Source organism: Camelina sativa, chromosome 11 (genome assembly GCF_000633955.1).
Source record: "Camelina sativa cultivar DH55 chromosome 11, Cs, whole genome shotgun sequence".
Lineage (NCBI taxonomy): Eukaryota > Viridiplantae > Streptophyta > Magnoliopsida > Brassicales > Brassicaceae > Camelina > Camelina sativa.
In genome coordinates, this window is record NC_025695.1 from 43,227,167 (window position 1) to 43,238,133 (window position 10,967).

Genomic DNA, 10,967 nt, shown 5'->3' on the forward strand with positions numbered 1-10,967 from the left:
TACTAGCGATTCTCAAAGGTTCGTGTCTAACATTAAACTCAAGAAGATGGTACAAAGACTGTCTCACATTTTTGAAGAATGATTACAAATCTCATAACTTTTTCCAAGACGTGAAAAATATAACAAGAAGGAAGAAAAAAAAAACACATTTTTCGAAAACACTAAACAGAATTTGCAAAGGAACAATAGGAGGAGAATCATCAAACTGTGGAAACAGTATCTTCAGAAGAAATCAAACTCAAGATAATTACTCTGATCAGATCTCACACTAGACGATGCAGCAGCCGGTACAGTAGGATTAGGATTCACCGGTTCAAGATCTACCGGTTTAGGAATCTCCGGTGGACTAGCACACCGAACCAGAGCCCAGTTCACTCCTTCAAAGAAAGGATGTTGCTTTATCTCTGTTGCTCCACGCTTATAAGCTAACCTATGTTGTGGTTCTTTCACAAGCAAACTCCTTATCAAATCCCTAGCAGCAAAGCTAACAACCGGAGACTCCGGGAATCTCAGAGGCTGACCAACCACATTAAAGAGTGTTGCTCGATTTCCTGACCCTTTAAACGGTGTTTTACCAAACAACAGTTCATACAGAAAGATCCCAAAAGTCCACCAATCAACCGCACTTCCATGTCCTTCACCTTTGATGATCTCAGGAGCTAAGTACTCGTGTGTACCAACAAAAGACATTGAACGAGCACCTGTAGGTTCTGCAACGAGTTCCGGCAACGGAGTAACTTGGTGGTTCCCGTTTTCTGTTTTAGGTTTCTTGTCTTTCTTGGATTTCGATGAGAAGAATCGAGGAGAGAAGCAAGATGTTGGAGCCATTGAGATGCAAGATGGTTGTTGGATACATGCAGGTTGTTGCGAGCAAGAAACTGAATTCTTTGACAAGCCTTCAGATCCAACATTGGCTGATCTGACTATCGAGAGGCTAACGGTACATCTTAGGGAGAGATCGAAATCTGAAAGCATCACGTGCCCATCATCTCTAACAAGAACATTCTCCGGTTTCAGATCACGGTATATGATCCCAAGCATGTGTAGATACTCCATTGCAAGAAGCACTTCTGCTACATAAAACCTGCAAAAACAGTAAGTTAATATAAACACACAAAACTGGTTTCTTATTAGATAGAGAGAGTTTGAATGATTTATTTACTTTGCTGCTTGCTCGGTGAAACGTTTCCCGGGTTGTCTCTGTCTTAGTGTATGCAAATCACCTCCAGGACAAAACTCCATAACCAAACAAGAGAACTTCTCGGTTTCGAAATGACTATACAAAGTCGGGAGAAACGGGTGATCAAGACACTGCAATATCTCTCTTTCAGTTTGAGCCCTAAGAAGCTTTTTCCTGCTAGCCAAAGCTGTCTTATCCATAACCTTCATCGCAAAATAGCACCTTGTTCCATTCAACTCAGCAAGATGAACAGTTCCAATATCACCACATCCTAACCTCTTCAAAAGCCTAAAATGGTTCAAACCCAAACCACCATGTTTCGTTCTAACAGCTTGAATGGCTTCCCATCTCACATCATTCGCCTTGTGAGGTTTGTTGATACTGCTACTAAAGCTGCTACAAGTACTCTCATCGCTTATATCACTGCTTGTGCTCGGTCTACAAGTGCTACTCTTTCCACTCTCACCTTGCTCGTTGATCTTACTACTAACGGTTTTGCCGTCACTACTTGGATCAGCGAAAGACAAACTCGAAGATACTTGATCTGCTAACGTGTTGATTGACATACTTTGACTGGAATTGGTAAGTGATCCTTCTGGAGTTTTTGAGGCCATCATTAAAAACTAGTAACAGAGAGCAATCTTGATTTGTGATTGTTATAAAAGCCAATTCTTGACTCTAAGAGGAACGTCTCTCCACTCTAGTAATCAAATATTGTCACAGATACCATCAAAGAGTGACCTGATCTAGGCATCAAAAACAAAACAATAGCATCAATTAAAAAAAGCAGCAAGCTTGAGGATTCAAAATCATGAATAACATCAAACAGTCACGGATCTTACTATAAATGAATCTCAAGAACGAAGTTGAGCTGTTATGTGATCTTTGAATACAAATCTAAGTGAGAAATCAATTGAATCATAATAAACATAAACCTATTGAAGCTCTTCAACTAACCAAAACCAGTATAAAGCAAATCGAAAGCTTTTCATGCAAAAAAGTGAAAAAAAAATTTTGTTTTGTTTTTCTATTTTAGGTTTATAAACAGATCTCGTAAAAAGTAAGAAGACGAAGAAGAAGAAGAGCCAGATAAAGAGCTTTTTGGATCTAACAAGAATCAGATAATAAAAACACAGAAGAAAAAAAAGAAGAAGAAAGGGAAAGAACAGAGCTTTTAGAGAGAGAAACCCATTAAATTGTTACCTGAAAGTTTTGATTTTTAAGCGATAAAGATCACGAGACACTCTTTTTCGGGAAGAAGAAGAGGGAAGGAGAGAGAGAGAGAACAGTCACTGTTCATGTAAGGCTGTGGAGAGAGAAAGAGATAGATGAACACATCTGCTTGCTTCCATGGGAATGGGGATAGATAGAGAGAGTGTTGAGAGAGAGAGAGAGAAGAGAAGAGAGAGAGAGTTTGGGTCTACCATGAAAAGAGGGAAGAAGGAGAGAGAGAGAGAGAGAGAGAGAGAGAGAGAGAGAGAGAGAGAGAGAAAAGTTGATTACTTTTTTTTTTAATTATTTTTTAGATAAATGTTTTAATATTTTGAGGGATTCAATTATTATTATTTCCAATGTATATTTTTTGTTTTCTCCAAAATGGAAGACAAAGGTTTTTTACATCAAGGATGCTCTCGTGAGCTGTTCTAGTATTTTGAGGCTTTTTAGGGAAAACCCAAATAAATTTTGAATATTTGATAGAGATTATTAGTATATTTCAAACATGTTTAATTTTTGGATTAATTTTTTATGTATAATCGATAATCATAAAATATAATTAAGTTTTTCTTAAAATTAATTTTATTTTACTTTCACTAAAGTTTGTATTCTATCTCTTAAACCTTTTTCTAACTGAAAGTATACTAAAACATTAATTTTATTAATTTATTATAAGTTTTGATAGTCAAATATATTATCTATACTTATAAACCGATCGTGTATTGTTGATAGAATACAAAAATTGTTAGCAATTTTTTTCGATCACTATCAAGTTTTCAGTGTAGGAGATTTTAGTGAAAGTTATTAAACTTTATGAAATTATGTTTTAAACCAAAATAGATAAATAGAAATAAGTTTTCAGAAACAATTAACATTCCAAAAAAATTAAAGCTTATTTATGCATATTATTTTGTTTATTAACCTGGCAAATATCTGGTTACAGTTAAATCCACCATCTAAAACTTGAGAGTTTCAAAGATGCCCAAAAAAAAACGCTTTTGAGCAACTTCTTATCAATTTTAATGTTAAGTTTCCTAAGATTATAAGATTATATTTTTCTTTGTTCAAAAGTTTTCTTGCATTAAATTAAAAGATATAAGTTTACATAGCACATAAGTATAAGATCTGATCATACAACATGTTTTTCCCCCCATTTAATTGAACGTGAACAATGTTTTTTCTAGAAATTGTTCAACAGGTAGTTGACAAACCAGAAGATTGTTCAACATAAAAAAAACACAAGTAGGTATTATTTGTCCATTTAGTTTATCTATCTCTCAAATAATTCTTATTTTAACTTCATGCTTTTAGATCCGATAACTACGTCAATTTTAGTAGAAAAGCTCAGAAGATCCAACAATAACGACAATTGCTTTCTACACGATTGGCTTGGGACGTGGGGAATCTTTTTTCATAACAGTCTCAAATACTGCAATAATAACAAAAGAAGTGTTATGTTAAAATACTAATCTACGGTGGGTTAATAAAAAGGTTTACCATTGACACTTGAGGGATTACGTTTCTAAGTTTTCTTATTGCAGTTTAAACCATAGCTGAACATTAACATTTCAAATGCTTTAAAATATAAATTGCAAAAAAATATTTTTTTTAATACAAATTTTGGGGTTTCAATACAGATTCCATTCGGATTCTTTGGTTATAAAAAGAAGAAAAAATATTTAACAAATTTATACTGATTTATGGTTGAAAATTTTATCTGAAAATTGAAGATTTATGAATTCTTTACAATACAATTTAATCATCATTACTAGTTGTGAATGTTATAAATAGCATAAATACCTAGTTTTCACATGTTATTATATAACTATACTGTTGTTATTTATTATATAAATAGCATGAATTCTTTAAAATTAGTTTAGATTTCAATTCGAAATCTTTTGTTATTATATAACTATACTGTTTTGATTTATTATTGAAAACAACTACAAACTCGTCAACATAATAATAATTATTTTTTTTTGTCAACGTCAACATAATTATTTATATTTTCATGTTTTTACTATTTTGGTTAAAAATCAGTAACTTTAATAATTTTTTAAAAATGTGTTTCACTAAACTATATATAGTCAGCCATAATATTTCCTTTATGTTGGGGGTATCTTATAAAAAGTAAAAACTGACAGTAACTTGTTGTCTTTTTTCTTTTTATTTTTCAATTTTAGTTTCCATAATCTTATGTCGTATTGTATCCAGTTAACTTCTGTTGGATTAGTTTATATCCACTCTACTTTAGTACAACCCAAATGTCAGAACATAGTCCACATGCTTTTGTTTGACGTTAGAGCAAAAAAAAAATAGTCTACCTGATTTATTTTAGGTTATATCTTCTTCTTGTTTTTGAAAAAGGTATATCTTTTTTTTTGGTTATAAAATATAACCATCTTTTTCGCTGCAAAAATGTTCTTTATAACAGCAGACAAAAAAAATGTTCTTTCGAATATAATAAAATCACGAAAAAGTAAACAAAATTATATATGAATTATTTCATACCATCATAATACAAAAATTGATTGATTGAAACATATAATCGACCAGTTAGATATCTTTAATGATTTTAGAATATTTGACATAAATATATATACAAAAAAAAGTGAAGTGAATTATGCAAATATGTGAAAAAGGGGAGTTAAGGATAAATAATCAAATTAAATATTGAGAGGTCCCCAAACAAGATCTGACAAAGATAGATGAAGAATGGGTTGTCATGTTCTCCAACACAAGTCCCACTTTGGAGAGAGATGTGTATCTCTCTCTAACTACTTACAACCAATCAACAGCTCACTGCCAAATCCGTAATTTAATAAACAGTTTTCTGAAGAAAAAAAAACTAAACTGAAACAATCCAGAGCCTTTCAATTTCCAATATTTTGTCTAGGTGACAATTTTGTTTGGTTTGATTTTAGTTTGCTTCTGTGGTTTACTTTTTTGCCCACCCTTGATTTCGTTCATGTGAGAAATACCAAAGCAATTTTGGTGATCGGCTCAAGAACACAACTCAACTTCATACTCTTGAAAGATTTTTTTTGGAAACAAAACTTTGGGACATGTAAGATCTGTCCATGGAGTCCAACAGAGTTGTTTACTCTGGGCGCTTAAACGTTTACACAAATCGTCGTGAATAAACAAAAACAACAAAGCAAATATATGGCAGAAGCCTACTATCATTAGCATAGACGATAGCGTTTTCGCAAAGGGTTTCTTCTCCTTCATGCAAAAACACTGAATCATTTCTTCTCCTTTGCCTTCTCTCTCATGGCTATTCTTTTCTCTTCCCTGCAAACGTGTTAATTCAAACCATTGTCAAGCAAAATATATAAGACAAGCCTAAAGCAAAGTTCTCCAAGTCCATGGAATGAAAAAGTGTTTTACCTAGCCTGAGCAATTTCGTTCTTCCATTCAGATCTCTTCTTCTTTTGCTTCCTTGCTTTAGGTTCCACATTCCCATTTTCCGATTTTGATTTCTTATCCTTTTTGCTTCTCTTGTCCTCCTTTGATTTCGTACGTCTTTCCTTGTTCCTGTTTTCTTCAATGGCCTCAGCTTCATCATCATCATCATCAGACACTTCATCTTGCTCTACAGTTTCTACCGCCTCATCATCATCTTCTGAAGATTTATTCATGTTGCTCATTTTCTTCAGCTGTATAAGTAAAAACAAGGACATAAAATTAAAAATTGTGGGGTATGTACAACAATTAGAACATGGTTAATCCATCATAGAGTCAAAAGTGAGTACCTTCGCCACAAAAAATCCGTCCATGTTGTGTACATGAGGATAGAAGCGCCTAGTCTTGTCTAAAGATGGCTGAAATCTGTGTTCTCTAAATCTGGTAAATCTGAAAAGAGAAGAACAAAGAGTTTGAGACATATCCTTGTAGTGCTCCTTTACATATCTCTACAGATGAAGAAAATGCACATTACCCTTTTCGGCCAAAATCGAGTCCACATGTAACGAGTTTAACATCCCTCTTTTTGAGAGCGTAGTCAATCACAGCTTCGTTCTGCACAATTTTTTCATACATAAATAAAATAAAAAGGTTAGCATTACTCAAAACCAAAGAAGAGAAATATGGTGAAAGTTATCAGTTAACTAACCTCAGCAACCATAAGTGAACATGTTGAATAAACTATATATCCACCAGTTTTGGAATTGGCATCCACCATATCAATAGCAGCGAGAATAAGTTGCTGCATACCAAAAGAAGGATTAAATTAACATCTGGTTAAGAATGAAAATTTTCAGATCTATTTGACAAGGTACTGCCAAACCTTTTGCAAGTGAGCAAATTTCTTTATCTCATCAGCGGTTTTTGAAATCTTAACTGATTCATCTTTTGATATGACCTGTATTGAGTAGCAGAAGACATTTAGTTTAAGAATCTGACCACAACTACGGTTTAACAGAGACTAAGATTGAAGTCCTTACTCCTGTCCCACTGCAAGGCGCATCCAATAATACTCTATCCACTGTGTTCTGACCTAAAACTTTAGGTAGCTGAAAGCAAAGAAAAAAAAACTAAAGAATAAAACTGGTGCTGCTTGGTTAAGCAGATCATATAATCTAATTCCAGTCATACCAGTAATGTAAAGTCAAGTAGATGTTATGGTTATTAACATTTCTGTGCAGGTAACAGAAATTTAATAGAAGAATAAATGTTAGAGAAGCGAACCTCTCTCCCATCATAGTTACAAACTATGGTATTTGTGACCCCCATGCGATGCAGATTGGCAGTTAGCGACTTAAGCCTAGGTACTTTCATCTCATTCGCATATATTAAGCCTGGTTATAGCATTGAAAAAGAATTCAATACAGACATTGAGACAGCCAAATTGAGTATGGAGGATAGAAGCACAAGAAACCAATTAAGACATACCAGTGTTTTTCATTAGCGCAGCAATATACGTTGTTTTCCCACCAGGAGCAGCACTGCATTGTGTATAAAACATACTTATAAACTCACACATGAAGGAACAGTCAGACACTCAAATTGGTTTCTTTCTCTCTATTTTTTTCCTACGCCAACCAGCTCAAACATTTTACATCATAAATTATCAAATAATCCAAGATGGACCAGCTCAAACACATTTCAAGTACAGCTATAATATGGTAAAAGATGATAACTTACGCTACATCTACAATCCGCTCATTCTCACGAGGGGCAAGGGCCATCACTGGCAAAAACGAACTAGCACCTTGAAGCTGAAAATGTACCAAACACAGACTTGAGCAAACAAGTTACACTACATAAAAGGTGAACAAAAGGGTAACACATCAGAATATCACATACCATGTAGTAACCAGCCAAATATTCAGGTGTCGCACCAATTGGAACTTGCGAATCATAGATAACAAGTCCAACCTACAATAGGTCATCCGTAAAGTAAGACTTATGACAGATCAACAACAGAACAGCACAAAAGTAAAATAGGACTTACAGAACTTTTTTTTTAAAAAGAACAACTTACTTTTGACCACTTGCTTAAAGGGTCTAGATTGACTCCTCTGTTCAAAAGTACATCCGCAAGATCCCTTCTTCGAGTCTAAACCAAATCAAACATCACCATAAAATTGCAGAACTCGAAACTCATAAGCAATATAACCCAGCAAAGCAAAACCAATTTCACCTTAAGTGTGTTTGTCCTGATAGATGTAGGTCTTTGCTTTTCAAAAGCTTCAATCAGTTCCATAAGCTCACCAGGAGGAAACATCTGCAAGAGAACCCCAATTTAAAATCCATACGTAAAGAGTATAGGCAACATCCTACACATAGTTTATCAAAGTAAAAAAAAATGGAACTTCAAATCAAAGATGAGAGACAAGAGACTAACCTCAACTAAAGTACCAATAAGAAAACTGTTATAACCATAATATGAACCAAGATCAGCTTTGAGCTGTTCAACACATTCCTTCCTCGTGGCTCCTGCTGGCCTAAAAGCCTTGAAATTTTTCAGAGCTCTAACAACTGAAACGATAAATGAATTAGCCATTAGGAACTCAAATCCAAAATAACCAAGACAATACCATCACACAAACATTCAACAGTGATAAAGCAATAAACTTTGGAACGATACTAACTGTCTTCTATTCTAGTCTTAAGTAGAGGAAGATCTGGTGGTCCACGAGCTTCTTCTTCAAGTTCCTGGACAATGAAGGACAAGTTAGATATAGCCACAACAACAAAAAGAACAATATAATCAAACAGAACATTTGCAGATGAGAAATGTAAACCTCTTCAGTTGGTAGCCGAAACGCATCATGCTCAGATTCATCTTGCTTGTTAAGCTCCTGCTGTTCAGCTTCAGCGTCTGCCTTCTGCTTTGCTAATTTTCTATCAATAGCTTCAGACTGCTTCACAAGATCGTCGTCGTCTTCATCAGAGTCAGAATCCGAACCAACATCCGAAGGTCCCTCCTCCTCTTCTTCCTCGTCTTCATCGCCGCTACCTTCTAAGAAATCGTCACCCAAAGTCTCATCATCTTCATCGTTCTCTTCCTCATCATCAGAGAAAAACCCATTAGACCCTTTCCCTCCTTCATCATCAGATTCGTCAAGCTCTTCTGACTCTGCATCGATAGAACAATCGGAAACTAGTTCATCATCTTCTTCGAGAGGCTCTTCTTCCACCACAACTTCCTTCTTCTGCTTCTTCAATGGAGGTTTCTTAGCTCCTTTCTTCAACGTCGTGGTTTGGGGTTTCGACGGAGGAGTCTTGGGTTTGGTAACTTGCTTCGTTGGAGGGGTTTGGGACTTGGCACCCTTCTTCTTGTTACGAGTGAGAGCAGGCATGGCAACGGTTCTGTCTGAATTAGGGTTTTCTCGCGGCCAGGGTTTAACACAAGATGAAGAAGAAGAAGGAAGTCGAAGTTTTGAGATTTTTTTTGACCAAAATGTATATTAACTGATTGGTCTCTTAATGGGCTTAGATAAGATCATTAATAGCCTACTGGCCCAATATAATAACTTGGCCCAATTTTCATACAGTGTCTTCAGCTCGTGGTAAACAAAAATTTTAAAACTAGTGTGAACACACAATATTATGCTTTAAAATTTGCCACAAACAGAAGAAACAAAAATGTCTCAATCAGTATACAAGAAAACGAAATGGTGTCAACTTCAACACGAATCCGAAACACCACGATCATCTATTCTATCTTGTTGGTACAAGCGTGCTCTAGAGAGGTTGCAAAACAAAAAACAAAAAGTTTTGCTTTTCAAAAACAAACAAAACCATTTGGACCAAAACTTGTGTTGGAACATAAAAGATTAATTAACGCGGTTCATGAAGACTTTTAAGTTCTATCTACAAAGTATAATACAACTTGTAAACTTTAACAAACTCTTATTCTTTTATCTCTAGCGTACGTTGTGACCAAACAATATGTAGTTCCGAGATTTGTGGCACCAAGGAGTTGAAAAACATATTGGCGAAGTTGACAAAAATGGTTGACCTAAGTTTTTTCCACTAAAAGTAGAACCATTGGTTGGGTATAAATTGGATTTTCAGTGGTCCAACTCTCAAACTTGTTCATCGTCTTTTTCTAACAAGTTGCTATTATCATTTTTTTTTTTTGGGACCGAGAAAAAAAAGAAACTAAAAATGAAGAGAACTTGCTCATATCATTTGGTAATTAATGGTTTCGTCAATTTCGAGCCCCTCAGTCAACGGAAGTTATAATCAACATTGTCGTAATCTTTTTGACACGAAAGCACCTTATCTCGTAGCATCGTGTGAAATGGATCGAGAAAATGTATTGCTATTCATATTGTGTGTCTTGTGCGAACAAGCTGAGTTGATATCGGCTCTATCAATCTCACTAAGGCAAATAATATATAAGTCACGTATGTAATTAGTGGTTCTGAGATAAATGTAGTAGACTAGTAGTTGCTAATTCATTGTATTATTATTATATGGGGTTTTATGTAATTACTATAAAATTATCATCACCTCACCTCTTTAATTATTATATAGAAGATTACCCATCAATTTGGCTGAACACAATTTATATTTGTATAAATACTTAAAACATTCATGTTTTGCTTGTTGGAGTTACCTTTGAGTCGGTGTTTTACATAAAAAGAAGACCATATTTATTAGCTACATCATTTTCACATGACGGCTAGAAAAACCATATTCAAGAATTTAGTTGCGAAAGCTAATAAACATATAATGCTAATCGTGCCAAAAGTTGTTACACATGATTTCAAACATCAAATGAGACAGAGGATTCAATATTTAAGAAGTTCTACGTACATCAAACTCATGTGTAGGAGTGTGGGATATACCTTATAAAATTACGAATTCATTTGACTCACGTCTTTACATTATGTTTTGATGAGGACATGTCAAGTTGACAAGACCCTTAAACCATATTCCTTTAGTCTTTGAGATTAGCTTGTGACAAGATAATCAAGTAATACATATGGTAATAGAGCTGGCAATAGCAATTTTACCGAATTAAAGATGAATCAATATCAAAATCGTTAGAGCTGGCAAAAAGTAACGTCAAAATGAACCTAGACAGTTCAAAAGTTTATCATGCATGGACTTTTTA

The 10,967-nt window shown here is 34.6% G+C and overlaps 2 protein-coding genes across 4 annotated transcripts; both read right to left on the reverse strand.

Annotated features, from left to right (window-relative positions):
- Positions 10 to 2,617, reverse strand: LOC104726136 (serine/threonine-protein kinase D6PK). 3 transcript variants are annotated; one of them, XM_010444927.1, is made up of 3 exons: positions 2,384 to 2,617; positions 1,163 to 1,921; positions 10 to 1,084 (listed from the first exon to the last, which is right to left on the reverse strand). In XM_010444927.1, exons 2-3 carry the CDS (start codon positions 1,795 to 1,797, stop codon positions 223 to 225), a joined length of 1,497 nt encoding a protein of 498 aa, XP_010443229.1. In that variant the 5' UTR covers positions 1,798 to 1,921; positions 2,384 to 2,617; the 3' UTR covers positions 10 to 222. The 3 variants fall into 3 exon arrangements, with proteins under 3 accessions (XP_010443229.1, XP_010443228.1, XP_010443231.1); XM_010444926.1 differs by having other exon boundaries at positions 1,163 to 1,926; XM_010444929.2 differs by lacking the exon at positions 2,384 to 2,617 and adding an exon at positions 2,023 to 2,349 and having other exon boundaries at positions 1,163 to 1,926.
- Positions 5,421 to 9,274, reverse strand: LOC104726137 (25S rRNA (cytosine-C(5))-methyltransferase nop2). Its single transcript, XM_010444930.2, has 16 exons — positions 8,644 to 9,274; positions 8,491 to 8,554; positions 8,244 to 8,377; positions 8,040 to 8,123; positions 7,881 to 7,955; positions 7,703 to 7,774; positions 7,541 to 7,614; positions 7,289 to 7,341; positions 7,085 to 7,194; positions 6,841 to 6,909; positions 6,684 to 6,758; positions 6,510 to 6,602; positions 6,336 to 6,415; positions 6,151 to 6,250; positions 5,786 to 6,054; positions 5,421 to 5,689 (listed from the first exon to the last, which is right to left on the reverse strand). Exons 1-16 carry the CDS (start codon positions 9,199 to 9,201, stop codon positions 5,641 to 5,643), a joined length of 1,959 nt encoding a protein of 652 aa, XP_010443232.1. The 5' UTR covers positions 9,202 to 9,274; the 3' UTR covers positions 5,421 to 5,640.

Excerpts from the sequence above, each read along its gene's own strand:
- LOC104726137 (XM_010444930.2), bottom strand. The coding sequence starts at position 9,201 with ATGCCTGCTCTCACTCGTAACAAGAAGAAGGGTGCCAAGTCCCAAACC. Across the intron at positions 8,378-8,490 it reads TAAGACTAGAATAGAAGACA|TTGTTAGAGCTCTGAAAAAT; the intron begins GTTAGTATCGTT and ends TTATCGTTTCAG. Across the intron at positions 6,416-6,509 it reads GTTCACTTATGGTTGCTGAG|AACGAAGCTGTGATTGACTA; the intron begins GTTAGTTAACTG and ends AAAATTGTGCAG.
- LOC104726136 (XM_010444927.1), bottom strand. The coding sequence starts at position 1,797 with ATGATGGCCTCAAAAACTCCAGAAGGATCACTTACCAATTCCAGTCAA. Across the intron at positions 1,085-1,162 it reads TTCACCGAGCAAGCAGCAAA|GTTTTATGTAGCAGAAGTGC; the intron begins GTAAATAAATCA and ends CTGTTTTTGCAG.